General features: G+C 47.0%; 1 protein-coding gene across 1 annotated transcript in view; it reads left to right on the top strand.

Annotated features, from left to right (window-relative positions):
* The first annotated feature begins 943 nt into the window (after positions 1-943).
* The window catches only part of ARHGAP27 (Rho GTPase activating protein 27), a 68365-nt gene continuing 51256 nt past the window's right edge, over positions 944-18052 (top strand). The window contains exons 1-2 of the mRNA XM_056863331.1: positions 944-1692; positions 13405-13424. Coding sequence (XP_056719309.1) covers positions 944-1692; positions 13405-13424 — 769 coding nt within the window. The remainder of the gene's footprint in view (positions 1693-13404; positions 13425-18052) is intronic.

Raw genomic sequence — 18052 nt, 5'->3', positions numbered from 1 at the left:
CCAAGGAGCCTTTAATTCTTTATATATATTTATTTAGCTTGGAAATCACCACACTAAACTTTACTACACTAAAGATAATCTTGCAATCAGTTTGCAAGACCTGAGCAAGGCTGTTACCGATAGGACGTTTTGGAGGACATTGATTCATAGGGTCGCCATGAGTTGGAAGTGACGGCACTTAACACACATACAAAGGCCATTTACGCATGGCTGTTTCCTTGCAGTCACCCCGCCAACTACTTCGGGGCTTTGCTTTGATTGTGCTTGCATTTTCCGACCGTCAGAGATTGCCTCGCTCTCCCCATGTGTTTCCGCGTATTTTGCCCGTGTTTTCTGGATTCGTGTTTAGCCAGCATCCTGGAAATGCGCGGGGAGAGCGAGGCAACCCCTGACGGTTTGAAAATGCAAACATAATCAAAGCGAAGCCCTGAAGTAGATGGTGGGGTGACTGCAAAGAAACAGCCAGGCATAAATGGCCATAGACGATCTTGCTTCCATTCCCAAGGAATGGAAAGGGAAGCATGGGTGATTACTCCCCAATAGCCAATGTTCCTGCTCACTTATACATGCCCCCCTACCTTATGCACTTGAACAAATATGCTTTATTTTTGTTTGAATGTCTACCCTACTTGGTAAGGCTTATCAGATCCCTTTTCCTTGGCTGAGTAAGGCTTATCGGATCCCTTTTCCTTGGCTGCCGCTGTGCACTGGTCCGAGGCAGGGGGCGATGGTCCAAGCTCTGCATAGCTCCTCGTCCCTCTCTGTGAGCAAACTGGGCATTTGCCTTCTGAGTAGTTCACAGAATTTATCACAAAAGTCTCTCATCCTTTTTCAACCACTGAGTAATCACAGGCTTGCCTGAAGCCATCCTTGCTAGATATTTTCCTCTCTTGTCTTTCAGCAAGAAGGATTTGCTCACAGGAAGCCATTCCAGGACCCCAGGATGGAGTCCTTAGGCAGAGAGGAGGAAACCTACATCTTGGTGGAATATGCCTTTGAGTACACCGCCAAAGATGGGCGTCTCGTGTCAATAAAGCCCAACGAGAGATACGTTCTGTTGAAGCGAACAAACGACCACTGGTGGCATGTGAGGAAGAGCAAAGAGAGCCGGCCCTTCTACATCCCGGCCAAATACGTCAGACAGCTGCCTCCAGTGGCCCAGACTGAGCCGCCCTCTGAGAATCTGCCCCCCACAACTCTACTGGAGAATGCTGACTTAAGGGCTTCCATTGCGGTTAGCCCGGAGCAGCCACCCGAGTACGAATATCGGTTTGTGAGCACCATTCAAGCATGTGAGTTTCAAAAGCCAGATACAGACGAACCCTTCAATTCCTCCCAGACCCATTTTGCCTCTTCACAGGCAGGACTGGGGGTCCCTCTTGGTGTCAACAAAAAGGTTCTGCCCCACATTTCTGGAGAATCGAGAGACGCCCCTGCCAGCCTCAGCGCATCTCAAGGCTGCCTTAAGCCTCACTGTCCAACTGGGCCCAGCTCTTCCTGGGTGGGCTGCACCCGGTCTGCTGAACATATCAGGCCAACAGTGTCCCTGGATGACCTGGCCAGGTTCACTTCTCACAGCCATGCAGGCACAGGGGACTTGGGATTGTACAAAGCGGCTTCATGGGGTCATCCTCGCCCATTCCTCAAGAGCAGCTCTGAAAACCTTTGCAAGCCGAGAGAGGAGAGAGCAAAGCAGGCCACAAAGGAGACGTCCACCTATCGCTGTGCAAAACAGGTACAGTACCCACATAGGGACCGCCTCTCCTGGTATACCCCCCAAAGATCACTACGTTCTACTAATACCAACTTGTTGATGGTCCCTGGCTCTAGGAGTGTGCCGCTGTCCTCGATAAGGGCCAGAGCCTTTTCAGCCTGGTGGAATTACCTTCTTAATGGCATCAGGGCCCTGCGGGAACTTAAAAGATTTCAGCAGGGCCAGTAAAACGGAATTATTCCACCAGATGCAGGTTGTCACCAGTGCTAACCGCCCTACCTCCCCGTCTCCCCCATGCTACTGATTTGATGGTGTGCATTTTTAAGTTGTTGTATTCTCCAGCAACTGTTCTGCGGATTGAGCGCCATCTTTGCAGTTTGTATTGTATTTGAATTTTGTATTTAGTTTAGACTAAATTATTTTTTATGGTTTTAATAATTCAATTGAGACATATTGGATTTTAACTGTTTTATTGTAATGAATTGTTGTAACCAGCCCTGATCCCGGCTTCAGCTGGGGATTGAGGTCGGGCTAAAAAGGTAAAGGTCCCCTGTGCAAGCACCGGGTCATTCTTGACCCATGGGTCACATCCCGACATTTTCTAGGCAGACTTTGTTTACGGGGTGGTTTGCCAGTGCCTTCTCCAGTCATCTTCCCTTTACCCCCAGCAAGCTGGGTCCTCATTTTATCGACCTTTGAAGGATGGATGGCTGAGTCAACCTTGAGCCGGCTACCTAAAACCAACTTCCATCGGGATCGAACTCAGGTCGTGACCAGAGCTTTGGACTGCATTACTGCAGCTTACCACTCTGAGCCACGGGACTCCTTGAGGGCGGGCTAGAAATCAAATAAATAAATCATCATCATTATCATCATCATCATCATAGGGGAAAGAAACTAGGGGTGGAGTGCTTTAAAAGAGCAGTATGATATAGGTCTTTTATGGATGGCTGTTTCCCTCGCCGTCACCCCTCTGACGACTTTGGTTCTTTGTTTGGATTATGCATGCTGTTTCCGACCATCAGAGGTTGCCTCACTCTCCCCCTGCATTTCCCCGCATTTTGCCTGCATTTTCAAATTCAAGATAAAACAGGTTCCTCAAAACGTGGGCAACACACGGGGAAACGGGGAGAGCGAGGCAACCTCTGATGGTCGGAAACAGCATGCATAATCCAAACAAAGAACCAAAGTCATTGGAGGGGTGACGGCGAGGGAAACAGCCATCCATAAAAGACCATAGCTGTTATTGTTGGACTAGAACTGGTGAGACCCAGATGCAGAGGGCTCAACTCCTCACTTGCCCTGAAGTTCACTGAGTGACCTCGAACCGATCACTTGCCTCTCTGCCAAACCTACCCCACACAGGTAGGGGGACCAGATCTCCCTCTTGTCTGCCTACTGCCAGTGGAGGGTGGGAGGAAAAAATAATTTAAAAAGCAGGACTTCAGCTAAATTCTCAGAAGCAAGGGCCACCCCAGCAACAAGCCCACTCAAGGAATTGGCCACATTTCTGTTGTTTCACTATAGAGTTTTAGTGAATCCTAGAGTGGGGCATGTTGGCATAATGACCTCAGTTCCACTATTCACCGGAAGTGATGTTGTGCCATCGGCGCAATGTCATTCCTCCATATGCCCATGTCCCTCCTTCTCCTTGTTCTGAGGATAAAACCAAGAAGCATGTATGGAGCACATGTGAACACACAGTTCACGCATGTAGGGCCAAGCAGTGGTTTGAGGCAGGCCAGAAGCTACAGCACCTTTTTTAAAAATTAAAGTTTATTCGACATTTAAGAGCATGATTCTGTAACTTCATGATAAGGAAAAGCTGCCCATTTGAGGGTCTCCCCTTTAAGCAGAGAAGTCTCTGCCGGAAAAGCCATTGGCAGACTTGGGGAGGGGATTCCAGTGATCCGAGATGCTTGCAAAGGAGCTTGGAAGTACTGAAAGCAGGATAGGGTTGTGAGCTCCGGATTGGGAAATACCTGGAGATTTGGGGGCGGAGCCTGAGGAGGGCGGGGTTTGGGGAAGGGAGGGACTTCAATGCTATAGAGTCCAATTGCCAAAGCAGCCATTTTCTCCAGGGGAACTGATCTCTATCGGCTGGAGATCAGTTGTAATAGCAGGAGATCTCCAGATACTACATGGAGGTTAGCAAATTAGTATAAACAACACAAGCATATGCACTCATGTGAGGAAGATTGCTAGATAGCATCTCCGGATTAATGGTTATTGCATCAAGTGCCATTTGAATTTTGATTCTATTCCCAGAGGATTGGGAAACATCGTACTTGGGTCTATTCTGGAACATCAGCACGGAATTACATGCAACTGAAGAAAGGACTAAGAAACGGGACATACCGGATTCCCCTCTCACTTGATTAATGGTTGATGATATCGTTCTCATTTGTGACCTAATTACCGTGCCTGGGTTCATTTGATTAATGGTTGCTGACACCATTCTTATTTGTGACCTGGCTACCATGTCTGAATACAGGACATGTGTTATACTTTAGACCTATTATTCCTCTGATGGACACAGCTTATGTTGTTTATTCCAGTTGCATTGCTAGACAGCTGGTACAGAAACAGAGCTACATAGGCATCTTTCATGTATTCATGCTGGTTGGTTGTTATTGCATTATGTCTGTTAATGTAATTGTAGTAGTATAGTAGTCTGATAAACCTTTCTTGTAACTTAGGGGGTTACCGCACTCTGTATTCCCAGCGATGTATTAAGAGTTTGAAAATGTTATTAAAAACATCGCTTTAAAAGGTTTTTTGGATACTACGGCGTATAAATGATTGGAAAACGTCTTCACAGCTTAAGGGGCCAAACAAAGTGCGAACAGTATTTTTTATAACGTTTTCAAACTCTTAATACATCGGTGGGAATACATAGAAAGTGTGAACAGTATTTTTTAAAACGTTTTCAAACTCTTAATACATCGCTGGGAATACAAGTGCGGTAACCCCTATAGACGTTGCATTCTAAGACGTTCATTGGCCATAATGCTGTTTTTGTGTTCTAGCTACCTGGTGGTTGGCAACCCTAAAGCAGGAGCATGCAGAGTCAAACACCAGGAGCTCGAACAGGACCCCAGGGACAGGGCCCCTCTGCTCAGACCTCACCAGTGGTGCCTACAATGAGAGCTGATGCCAGCTTCCCAGTGGGACCTGGGGATCCTCTGGAATTACAGCTCATCTCCAGACTACAGAGATCAGTTTCCCTGGAGAAAATGGATGCTTTGGAGGGGGGACTCTGTGGCTTTTTATGCAAGGCTGTTTTCCTCATGGTCACCCACCTGATCGCTTCGAGGCTTTACTTTGATTATGCATGCCTTTTCCGACCGTCAGAGGTTGCTTCGCTCTCCTCCCACATTTTCTCTGCTTTTTCTGGATTTGTGTTTAGCCAGCATCCAGAAAATGCGGGCAAAACGTGTGGAAACCCAGGGGGGAGCGAGGCGACCTCTGACTGTCAGAAACGGCATGCAAAATCAAAGCAAAGACCTGAAGCATCAGGGGGGGTGACCACGAGGGACACAGCCATGCATAAAAGGCCTATGGCATTATATCCCACTGAGATAGGGCTGCCAGGTCCCTCTTCGCCACCAGTGTAGTGTTGCCAGGTCTCTCTTCTCAACCAGCAGGAGGTTTTTGGGGCGAAGCCTGAGGAGGGCGGGGTTTGGGGAGGGGAGGGACTTCACTGCCATAGAGTCCAATTGCCAAAGTGGCCATTTTCTCCAGGTGAACTGATCTCTATCGGCTGGAGATCAGTTGTAAGAGCGGGGGGGGGGGTCTCCAGCTAGTACCTGAAGGTTGTGAACCCTACACTGAGATCCCTGTCCTCCCCAGGCTCCATCCCCAAATCTCCAGGAGTTTTCCAGCCTGCCGCTGGCCACCCTACCCACCCATTCCCAGCCAGTGGCCAGGGGGGACCTGGCAACCCTATGCACTGAAAGCAGGATCTGAACCAAGATCTGAACCAAGTAGTCCTCATGATGCCATCTTGTAATGCCTCGGGCCCCTCAGCCTGGCTTGCTCCTGGGCCCTTTTCAACTGCTCAGGTCACCCCTGAGGGACCATTGAGTAAGCAAGCACATCTTTGACTTACCAGGTGGCTTGTTCTTAGGATCAGGAGTTTTGTGGTGTTGTGGGAACACTTTCAATTCCCATTTTCTCTGGGAGATGCAAGCCAACAGGAAAAACAACCAGCGGTACCGTTTCAGGTCTCTACAGCCTAAGAGAGAAGTGAGCAGGACTGCTGAGTTTCATGAGGGAGAGACAAAAATACATTTTAAAAATCCCTTTAGCTTGCAAATAAGGCTGCTCAGCCTTTTTTTACCAGCACCTGCTCCTCTGCCTGCGCTGGAAGGCTTCACTGGTCATTTATGCATGGGAGTTTTACCTGCGGTTCGTTGCTTGCTGGACCCACACCTTCCTGTTGGGAATCTATGCACCAGCAGTCTCCAAGCGCAGATCAAGTCCCCGCCCCTTGAAATGCTGCTTTGCAGTTGGCTTACTTGTAGTGCTTACAGTGAAAGAAAATCCCCCCCAAACCCAATTGCCGCATAAAAAAGCATTTTAAGAACAACAACAAAAAACAACCCAGAGCAATCTGAAAGGGGGTGGAATCGAAGCCTCAGTTTTAAAAAGCCTTTCTTTTGCTCAGAAAGGGCCCCGACGAAGCAGGAAGCATTTGAATCCCCACCTCTTTACACACTGCTTTGTGGCTGGCTGCGAGAGAAAGCAAGCTTCTGTGTCCAGTGCTTTGCCTTCTGCACAGAGATTTCAGCCGGGCTGAGCTCAGGGGAGAGGGAAGAGTCGGGTTAACAATGGGAAGACCCGGACATTGTGAGGTCTGGCAGCGAGGTCCTGTCTAATGGACGGAAAGCTCATGCAGAACTCCAAGGAACAACCGAGTCAGGCAGGGGGTGAACGTGAGTCCAAGTACCCATGCATAAATGACCACTGTTTAAGGACACAAGAGCAGTTTTGTTTTCAGGACAGTTGGCAACCTTAAGTGAATGCCAACCTTTCGTTTGGATGTATCTATTCTACAATTTATTGGCGCCTTTAGGGTTGTGTGGCAGTGAAGTGGGCGCTTCCAAAGAATTCTCAGCACCACACGCTGCTTGAATCCCCAGAATTCCTTGGGAAAAGCCATATTTAAAATAACTATACTCCATCCTTCAACCACTAGATCTTGGGATGGTTTACAAAGCTATTAAATCCATTTTACAAAATCAGATTTAAAAAGTAACACTTTTAAACATCATAGTCCAGAAGTACCAACAAAGTAGAGGCAATAAAATCAAATAGTTACAGGAAAGCACTATTAACATAATAGCTGCATTAAATATAAATGACAAAGACAAAGAGAGTTTAATACAGTCCAAGACCAGCATAAAAACATACCAGATATACATACATAATATAACACATATAAAAGTGCATCAGGTGTGAGCCCCTATAACATCTTACAATCTCTCACTCATAGAATTTATACATATAAATGTATAAATGGTGCAAGATACATAAAGAGAGAGTGGGTAGGTAAAGGTCTGAACATTGTGGGCCACAATTTGTCCCCTCCCCTTGTGCAAGCATATACGAGAGAAGAGCCAAGAAGAGGAGTTAGGTTTTATATGCCGATTTTCTCTACCTTTTAAGGAGAATCAAAGTGGCTTACAATCTTCTTCCCTTCCTCTCCCCACAACAGACACCATGTGAGGTAGGTGGGTCAGAGAGTTTGGGGAGAACTGTGACTAGCCCAGGGTCACCCAGCTGACTTCATGGGTAGGAATGGGGAAACCAACCCGGTGCTCCAGATTTGAGTCCATCGATCTCAACCACCACGCCACGCTGGCTCTCTAAACTAAATACAGCTAAACCCTGGGCTGATAGGAAGCTCAGCTGTGATTACCAAGAGGTCTGGAGGGGGGGTGGGAATCCCCATCCCTTTAATAGAGGCTGAATGGAATATGATTGACCTATTCACCTCCATGGCATGAACAGCTTCAGCTGCCCATCTCCACACATTAAGTGGATATTAATTAAAGGGAAAGGACATTTTTCTCCAGGTCTGTTGGCAACCCTAAACTCAGCAGCCTCAGGGGGCGCTCCCCATTTGGGGCATGGCCAGCAAGAAGGCCAAGCTGCTTGCGTGTGCACTGTGGATACGGCACGTTGGGACTAGAAACAAGAAGCTTCAAGCGATGCTACTGTTTCTCATACTGTTTTAAAAATTGGACGGTGACTTCTAGAAATCGCTGTAGGGATGCCAGCCTCCAGGTGGGGCCTGGGGATCTCCAGGAATTATGGCTCATCTCCAAACTTCAGAGATCAGCTCTCCTGGAGAAAATGGGTGCTTTGGAAGGTGGGCTCCCCAAATCTCCAGGAGTTTCTCAACCTGGCTCTGGCAGTCCCACCCTCCCACCCCCCGCCAGTGGCTGGGGGGACCTGGTAACCCTAAGGCACTGATAGGGTTGCCAACTGCCTTGGAGGAAAATGTCCTCTGCCTCCAGTAGAGGTTTAATGCGTGGAAATGGGCAGGTGAAGCTTTTCATTTCATGGAGGTAAATAACATCACTGGATAAATAACATCCTCTTAAGCCTCCATGAAATGGGTGGGACATTATTTTTTTCTCTATGTCAGTTGGTAACCCTACAAATCAGAAATATTTTACTGTCGTGGCCACACCTAGTTCTGTCGAGCGTTCTGCATAGTCAGAGTGAATGGGCACATAACTATATGGCCAGAACAAGCAGCCAGTCTGACCTGCAGAAAACCAAGTCCCACCACTGCCCAATATGGAGACTGGTCAGACTCTGGCCTGAACTTGAACAGAATCAGTGTGGTATAATGTGGACAGAGTGTTTAGGGTTGCCAATCTCCAGCAGGTAGCTGGAGATCTCCCGCTAGTACAACTGATTTCCAACCGATAGAGATCAGTTCACCTGAAGAAAAACCGATAGAGATCAGTTCACCTGGAGAAAATGGCCACTTTGGCAATTGGACTCTATGTCATTGAAGTCCCTCCCCTCCCCAATCCCCGCCCTCCTCAGTCCCCACCCCAAAAATCTCCAGGTATTTCCCAACCTGGAGCTGGCAGCCCTAGCCGGTGGGCATATGCTCCCCTCTATGTACAAACTACATAGAGGGGAGCATGCCCACCGGCTAGGGTTGCCAGCTCCGGGTTGGGAAATACCTGGAGATTTTTGGGGTGGGGACTGAGGAGGGTGGGGACTGTCAGTCAGTCAGTCAGTCAGTCAAGTCTTTATTCGGTACATAACCAGCAAAGTTGCAAAAAAGTCTAATACACAGGTATATCTAACCCGCCATCCAAATGCAATGGATGGGATGGGCGGAGATTAGGGAGGCGAGGGACTTCAATGACATGTAAGAAATGTTTAATGCCTGCCCAGGACTTTATTCTACATGTGCTGCTGAGTGAGGCAGTGGAAGGAATTATACCCAAACACCTTTGAACACTCCCCACATTTAAAAAACAACTAAGATCTCAGCAAATGGAAAGTTAGCCCAGAAAAGGGAAAGGGTTAGCCCTCTCCTTTGCCGCCTGTGCTAGTTTTCTGCATGGGGTGAACTTAAATATGCAATTTCCTCTCCCACCACACATCTATGGTAAGAAGTAGTGCAGCCCAATCTACCACCTCATTCTGATGCACAAAATGAGGCGGGAGATAGTTTCGCATTGGTCTGCAGTGGAAAAGCTAGGTTCCATTCCAGCAGCAACTTAAGAAACCAACAGAATTGGTATAAGCTTTCAAGAATCAAAGCCCTCTGATATCTGACAAAGGGAGATTTGTCTCTTGAAAGCTGATACTCCCCCCCCCAAAAAAAAAAATCTTGTGGACGCTAAGGTGCTGTTGGACTTGAATCTGAAGTGGGAGCGTGAACAGCACCATTTCAGGCTGTAGGATCTTTTCCATATGCTTGAGTTACTCCTGATTTTCTTGGAAGCCGATCCACAAACGCTAGGATCAGTTTGGGCAGGGTTCTTCTGCACGTGTCTTATTAATGCCAGGGACTTCAGGTATTTGTATAACAAGGTGCTCATTGAACTTCTATAACACAAAGGAAAACCAACAGTTCCTCGCTAGTACCTGCTTGCTCTTTCTCTCTCAGGCCATTTATTCATGGAAGGTTTTGCATCGGAGTTGCCACTCTTTAGATGCACTTTTCCCCCCATCCATATTCTCCAAACTCAACAATAAGCCGCCGTGCAGAGTTTTGAGAATTCAGATGGGGAAAATGTGCATCTAGAGCAGTGGTTCCCAACCTTTTTTTGACCAGGGACCACTAGGACTTTTTTGTTCGGTGCAGGGACCCCAAGGTTCAAAATAAAAATTCCGGGAATTTGAAAATAAACTTTAATCATAACTGTTAGTTAAACATTAAACTTAGAATTATATTTGAATATATATATTTTATAATAGAGAACTTTTAATTGAAAATATTAATTTATTATGGGTTTATAACTTTGTTTCGCGGACCTTAATTTAGTTCTCGCGGACCCCTGGGGGTCCATGGACCCCTGATTGGGAACCAGTGATCTAGAGAGTGACAACTCCAATGCAAAACCTTCCATGAATAAATGGCCTCCTTGTAACTTCCTGTTAGTTGCTCTTCCCCTGTTCCAACTCCCCAATCAAGACTACATTTCACTACAGCACGTCTCCCCTCCCTGTGCATTTTTACAATTGCGGAGTCAGTCTATTTTCTTCCACATGTGGTTTAAGTAATGAAGATTTTTCAAGGGAGGGTGCCGTCATCATCGGTGTCATTATTAGTGGCATCACTGCACCCCTCCCTCCATTCCTACTTCTCATTTCAACAAAAAAGTAAGTCTCGGGCCTTTGCCCTCATCGAGATATGACTTTTCCATTATATCTCAGCAAGGGAAGAGGCTAGAAACTTACTTTAAAAAAAAAAGAAAGAAAGCTGGGAACACAGAGAACCTGCTTAAACTAGCATTACAACGCTACAGCAATATCTCGATATTTTTGAGCCATGTTTTCAAAAAACCTGAAATCCCTTGTCTTCCGGGGGAGGTGGGAGGGAGTAGTTTTACAATGATGACGGCCCAATAATTGAAAAGTGGATAGAGGTAGGTGGGACAAAGAAAACCGATAGAAACATGATACACTAGTAAAAAGCCAGCTCGAAATCGGCTTTCAGGAAAACATTGGGGTAAAAATGGTCTCTAAACAGCTAGAAACACCTGAAGGAATAAAAAAACGGAAGTGAAAGTAAAAGGTACAGAAATGCCTGCAGATACCAGGGAATAAACTGAAGTATGAACTGACCAACACTGACCAAAAAAAACGAATGCGGAAAAGACCTAGATGAAGTGTTTACTACGCAGCCCTCCGTGTGCAAGACGCCTTGCAAATAAATATAATTCCCAACTTGAAGTCTCCAAGTGGTACCGCCTCATTCCAGGTTTGCCAATTTCAGGAAGGCACAACTCTGGCACAAGGCTAGGGTTGGAAAATGCAGAACACTTCCCGTTTCTGTAGACGTGCATTCAGTTGAGCTGGCACACGGCTGGGGGTGGTGAAGGCTAGGGTTGCCAGCTCCGGGTTGGGAAATACCTGGAGATTTTGAGGGTGGAGCCTGAGGAGGGCGGGGTTTGGGGAGGGGAGGGACTTCAATGCCATAGAGTTCAATTGCCAAAGTGGCCATTTTTTCCCAGGGGAACTGATCGCTATTAACCGGAGATCAGTTGTAATAGCGGGAGATCTCCAGCTACCACCTGGAGGATGTAATCAAAAAACGGCTTGCAAGTGCTTAATCAGGAGTATGGAATTCAAAATATAGCACAAAACAATTGTTTCTAAAATAAAGAAACCAAACAATAGCAACTCATGCTATTACAGATATATATTAGAAACATTCAATAACCACAATTCTGGAGCAAAGAAATGTATATCACAATTGGTCTAAGTAAGACCCCAGCTCTCAGCATAAGGCTTTACAATGCAAAATATAAGCCAAAATGCTCAGTCCTTATTCAGTCTGTATTAATAATTTCAATTTCATAAAGTGCATCAGTAAACCATGGAAACAAGATGTAGAGCAATGGAGATCCGGCATAATTCCATTTCGTGTAGACTTTTTCAAGCCTTCAGTCTTTCCGTGCACTGTTCAATCAATGCATGAAGGAGTGTACCTTTCCTATTTATCTGGACGGCAAAGTAAGACTTTATGAAATTGAAATTATTAATACGGACTGAATAAGGACTGAGCATTTTGGCTTATATTTTGCATTGTAAAGCCTTATGCTGAGAGCTGGGGTCTTACTTAGACCAATTGTGATATACATTTCTTTGCTCCAGAATTGTGGTTATTGAATGTTTCCAATATATATCTGTAATAGCATGAGTTGCTATTGTTTGGTTTCTTTATTTTAGAAACAATTGTTTTGTGCTATATTTTGAATTCCATACCACCTGGAGGATGGCAACCCTACATAAGGCCTGTGGCAAAGCTGAGTGGGGGGAGGGGGAGCACAAGAGGCCACTGGCTTTGCAGAGCTCGTTCACTTCCCTCCTCACCTGAAGCTGCTCAGGTTGCCAACCTCCAGGTGGAGCTGATCCTCTCTTCCAATTATATTTGATCTCCAGGCTACTGAGTTCAGTTCCCCTGGAGAAAAGGGGTGCTTTTCGAGGTAGACTCTATTGCATCGCATCCTTGCTGAGGTCCCTTCTCTCCCCAAACCCCACCCTCCCTAGGTTCCACCCCCAAATCTTCAGGAATTCCCCAATCCACCATTGGCAACCCTAGATGAGGGAAGATATAACTAATTTAGAAAATACAAAATAAAACTGGCTTTCCTTTGGTTGCCTCAGGGCAGAATGGGCAAAACTCAGGCATGGCGGTGGAAATCTGGTTGGTTGACACCCCTGTCTCTCTCTCTCTCACCTAGCTCTGTTGAGGAAGTCACACTGCCCGTAGGGTTACCAACAGCCCTGGAGACCGCTGCCCTGCCCCTTCAACGGAGGCTTAATAGGATGTTATTGACCAGGTGCTGTTATTCACCACCATGTCCTGAAAAGCTTGGGTTGCCCATTTCTGTATGATAAGCCTGTAATAAAGAGATGGGACATTTTTTCCCCTCCAGCCCTGTCGGTGACCTTCGCCCCCCCAGTAGGAAATCTGCTTTCTTTGGCAAGCAGAACAGTGAGTTTTGTCAGGGAGGGCCGGGCTCTTTGAGAGGCCCTTCTTGGGTTGGGGATTAATCTGCTTGAACAGCCCTGGTGTCCCTGCTGCCAGGCCAAGCTCAGTGCCTCGATGCCAGGTCACCTGGCTGTCACCACTCCTTCATTCCAGTGGGTATTTGGGTCATCCAGCAAGGCTTCATTTATTTTAATTTGGGGATTGCGTAGAGTATGCGATGTATTTGAGAGACAGGGAGAGGGCGCGCAAGTGGATGAGACTCTCTGAGCATGAGCAAAGTGAGATCACATTTCTGCGTGCTGAATAAGCACAACAAGACAGATCTGGCTTGTAAAGGGGGCAGGTTGCAGTTTTCTAGCAATTGTGAGCCCCTGTATTTTTTGAAAGAGAAATGCCACCCAGCAAATCTCCTCTTTGAAGGTTGCGATCTCTTTCTCTGTGCCTTTAACAGCAGAAATTGAGCACGAGAAAAAGGCAAATGGAATTTTAGGCTGTATCAACAGAACGATAGTGTCCAGATCACACAAAGTGATGGTATTGTTTTATTCTGGTCGAATTAGACCTCACCTAGAGTATTGTGTTCATTTTTGGGCACTGCAATTTAAGAAGGATGTAGACAAGCTGGAACATATCCAGAGGAGGGCAACGAAGATGGTGAGGGGTCTGGAGACCAAGTCCTATGAGGAAAGTTTGAAGAAGCTGGGTATGTTTAGCCTGGAGAGGAGATGACTGAGTGGTGATATGATAACCATCTTCAAGCACCTGAAGGGCTGTCATCTAGAGGATGGTGCGGAGTTGTTTTCTGTTTCCCCAAAAGGTCGGACTAGAACCAGTGGACTGAAATTAAATCAAAAGTTTCCAACTAAACACTAGGAAGGACTTTCTGACAGAGTGGTTCCTCAGTGGAACAGGCTTCCTCAGGAAGTAGTGGGCTCTCCTTCTTTGGAGGTTTTTAAGCAGAGGGTAAATGGCCCTCTTGATTCTGTGAACTTAGGCAGATCATGAGAGGGAGGGCAAGAAGGACTGCATCTGTGCTTGGTTCTCGTGGCCCTTTCTTACATGCCCAGAGAAATGCCGATCGCCACTTTGGGGTCAGGAAGCAATTTTCCTCCAGACCAGATTGGCCAGGGATCCAGGAGTGCTTTTTGTTGCCATCTTTTGCACATGGAGTAGGGGTCACTGGGGTGCGTGGGGGGGGGTAGTTGTGAATTTCCTGCAATGTGCAGTGGTTGGACTAGATGACCCTGGTGGTCCCTTCCAACTCTAGGATTCTCATTTTTTTATAATATGAAGGTGCCATGAGAAAGGCTATGTTTATATATCCCCAGGGCTAAGAGGGCCCCTGCTCTCGTCATTAATTGCTTCATCCCTTGGTCTGTTTCTCTGCCTTACATAACTGACTGGCATCTTACTTGCTACGCTGCAAACTGAGGGGGTGGGGGTGCCTTCCAAAGGCCGCGCCCTGGGCCTGAACCAGTTAGCTGCCCTTGGCAAATACCACATCACACCCTTCTTCGGGGTGCGGCCCCTGCCGCAGAGGCTCTGTTTGTACCTTGGCCTCTGCAGCCACTCCACGGGCAGCAGTGCTACGTTTGTCCGTAGCATGCACAAGGCACATCTACCCGCCTCGCTCTCTCTGTACTAAGAAATGTTGCACCTCCTGAATGTCTACCTGTCATCTAGTTGTGCAATGGCGGCAGCTGCAGCTCTTGGCCTCTGGGGAGGGGGTTCTTTTCAGCAAGGTTACAAATTTGTTAAAACTGGAATCCCCCACCCTGATTCTGCACAGGTTACCATAAAAATAAGAAAACAAAATACAAATTAAAAGTCAGTGGTATTAATAGGTTGGGGAAGGGCCATAGCTCAGTGGTAGAGCATCTGCTTGGCATGCAGAAGTTCCCAGGTTCAATTCCCTGCATCTCCAGTTAAAGGGACTAGGCAAGTAAGTAGGTGATGTGAAAGACCTCTGCCTGAGACCCTGGAGAGCCGCTGCCGGTCTGAGTAGACAATACTGACTTTGATGGACCGAGGGTCTGATTCAGTAGAAGGCAGCTTCATGTGTTCATGTGAAGCTACCCGAGGCAACCCCCTCCCTCAAAAAAAAGTGGGTGATAAGCCAAACCTTCACTTCTGAGTAGGATGCTGGAGGGTTGCTAACAGGCCTGAAGGAACACATGCGGTGTCTTTATCAGAGACTTGATGTGTGGAAATGGGAAGATGAAACTTTTAATGGCATGGAGGTAAATGTCTTTGAAAAGGTGGAGGGAAGTAACATAACTCACCAGAAGTGCCGGGTTCATTTGGAGGCAACGCCGCTCTGCCTCCCGCATCTCGAGCCTTTGAAGAAGTAGATGTGCCTCATGTATAGGGTTGCCAACCTCCAGGTAGGGTTGCCAGCTCTGGGTTGGGAAATACTTGGAGATTTTGGAGGTGGAGCCTGAGGAGGGCGGGGTTTGGAGAGGGGGGCTTCAATGCCGTAGCGTCCAGTTGCCAAAGCGGCCATTTTCTCCAGGTGAACTGATCTCTGTTGCCTGGAGACCAGTTGTAATAGCGGGAGACGTCTTACTTTGCCGTCCATGCATACAAGGAAGGCACACTCCTTCCCAGCATAAATGCGTTGAAGGACTTATGAAGCTTGAAAAAGTGTCGCATGAAATGGAATTATACCGGATTTCCATTGCAACACGTCCGGTCTCCGCTGCCTAATTTATTGCATTTGCACTTTATGTGTATGGACTCTTAAGTACTGAGCAATCTGCCTACTACTATTTATTTATTTATTTCTCAACGCCTTGCGTCTCCATACTGGGTCTTTTGTAGACCAATTGTAAACTACCATTGTGTTGTTTGCTCAATTTTGCTTGTGTGAATCAGAATCACAGTTGAATATATTTTTCTAAAAGCAATTGCATTATTGTTACCTATGTGTGTAATTTTGCTGGTGCTTTTATTTTGAATTGCCAAAACTTCCAAGTAGCACTTGTAGCCGTCTTTGACTACCACCTGGAGGCTGGCAACCCTACTAATTCATCTGCAGGTCAGTGTGAGTAAGAAGGATGCCAAAGCTGTGGATCCCTGGATCTGGCTCAGGGGGCAATGGTTATGTTCTTAACCTTTGAAGAGGCCTTTAAAGTATGCAGAGAGGTAGAGGATGCAGGGGAAGGGTTAGGACAAGCGCTTCTGGGCCCCACCCTGTGGTGCGTAGCTGAGGCTGGGCAGGGCAGCATAGTTGTGAAAACAGTTTTGCAGAGTTCTGGAAACAACCAGATTTCCCGAAGCTCTCTCTTGAAGCAGAAAATGACTGGCAGATGATGAATCTGCCTTCAGGCATGTTGTGGATTTTCCTTTTCCTCCTGCCTTTCTTTCAGTCAGTGTTTAATTTCTAAACTGAAAGATTTCTAGACCCAAGCTGATCTAGAAGCCTCTGGTTTTTTTATTAGGATTGCTTTCCCCCGGTGTGTGACTGCCGTGGAGGAAGGAAAGGTGCTACACGCCATTTTGTTGGCTTATGTTCAAATGAAGGTTGCCAGCTAGCCGGGGCGGGGGGGAGTCCTGTCCCTTTAATAGAGGTTTAATATGCAGAAATAGACAGTGGAGGTTTGTCATGTCCGGAAGCTAAATAGCATCACCTGTTAATTGCTGCAAATCAAACAGGTATTAAAGGGACCATTTTAAAGGTTGGCAGCCCTAGATCAAATGCCCACTTCCTTGGGAGTACACCCAATTGAAACATACAGAATATGGCTGTAGAGGGGGAAACGCTGCTGTCTTTTTACGCAAGGAAATTCAGTGGATCAACTGCACATCCTAGCGTGGCTGGTTGAAGCTATTCCTTTCGCTTGCCTTAAATCGACCGACCCTTTCAATACACGACCCCAAGTGTTTGCACTTTGACAGTGAGCTAATCGATCCTCTCCCTCTCCTCTTACTCATCTTATTCTAAAGTCCTCTCCTGTCCTTCCTCTTCCTCCTTAATTTTTTCCACACTGAAGAGAACCAATCATTGCATTGCACAGAGCCATATTTTATGGTTCCAAATCTTTTTCAGCTGACCCTGATGGTTCCAAATCTTTATCACTGTCCTGGGACTGATCTGCAGTAAACTCTGGCTTCCAGGGAAGGGCGTTGCCGCCGGTGGCTGTCAGGAAACCACAACCACTGCCTCTCCTTCCCTCCATGAAGTGGCTTAGTGGTCAAGGAGGAACTGATGTTAGGATGAGTGAGGTGGGGAGAGGGTTAATGCCATAGAGGACTGACCCCTCCTTCCCTATGCAAATGAACTGGCTTGCTTTACCTGTCCCAGGAGGTGGGGCTGTTTGCTGAAAAATCCAGCTAGGTGAGCTGGCCAGTGCTGGAGGCAGCAGGTAGTCTGGGTTTTTTCCTCCTTGGGTATGTAGTAACTTATCCAATCTCATTGTGGCTTTAGACAAAAACATGTCGGAGGGTTAAGGAAACGGTCCCCTACTTCAGGGGTACAGGGTGGTACTTTTTTCAGAGGGTGGGTGAGCGTTTAACTCTGATGGTTACAACTGCGGCATTATCACTGTTACTAACAGTCTATTCTTTGCAGTATGGATTTCAGAAACCTGCTGATCAGAGGTCAGTCTGGTGGTGGTGGGGGGAGCAGTAAATCCAGTGATTTTAGTGGAGTAACCATGGTATAAATCGGGTTTATGCACAAGTTTTGAGAGCACTTGACTGTTTCTAATCTGGGACAAAATGCAAAAGAGACCTTGTGTGTCCCTTATATTTGCATGAAAAGCCAGTCCAAGGGGAAACCGCCGGTGAGCCTCCTCTGAGAGAAAACACCTGACAAACTGATTTCGTTTTCTAAGTGAGACCCGGCTGGCTTCACAAGATGTACGAGGTAGACCACAAAGCCTTGGGAACTGCTCTGCGGTGGAGTAGTGGAGATGGTGGTGTCTCTAGAGACCGGTAAAGAGGTGGCTGGGCATCTTCCAGAGGCTCCTTAGGGACAGAGGGCACACGGATGTGGTGTTCATCATCTTGTAGTGCCTTCTGCCCCTGAACCAGTAGGGAGGGCATTTGCCAGGGTTTCCCATGTGGTTTGCCCTGTCCATGGCTGGGGTTCAGCCCCAGGCCAATGCAGCTTTTACATTAAGCTGGGGAAGCGGGAG

The sequence above is a fragment of the Euleptes europaea genome, chromosome 18, assembly GCF_029931775.1.
Source record: "Euleptes europaea isolate rEulEur1 chromosome 18, rEulEur1.hap1, whole genome shotgun sequence".
Lineage (NCBI taxonomy): Eukaryota > Metazoa > Chordata > Lepidosauria > Squamata > Sphaerodactylidae > Euleptes > Euleptes europaea.
This window is presented reverse-complemented; position numbering and strand designations above follow the sequence as displayed.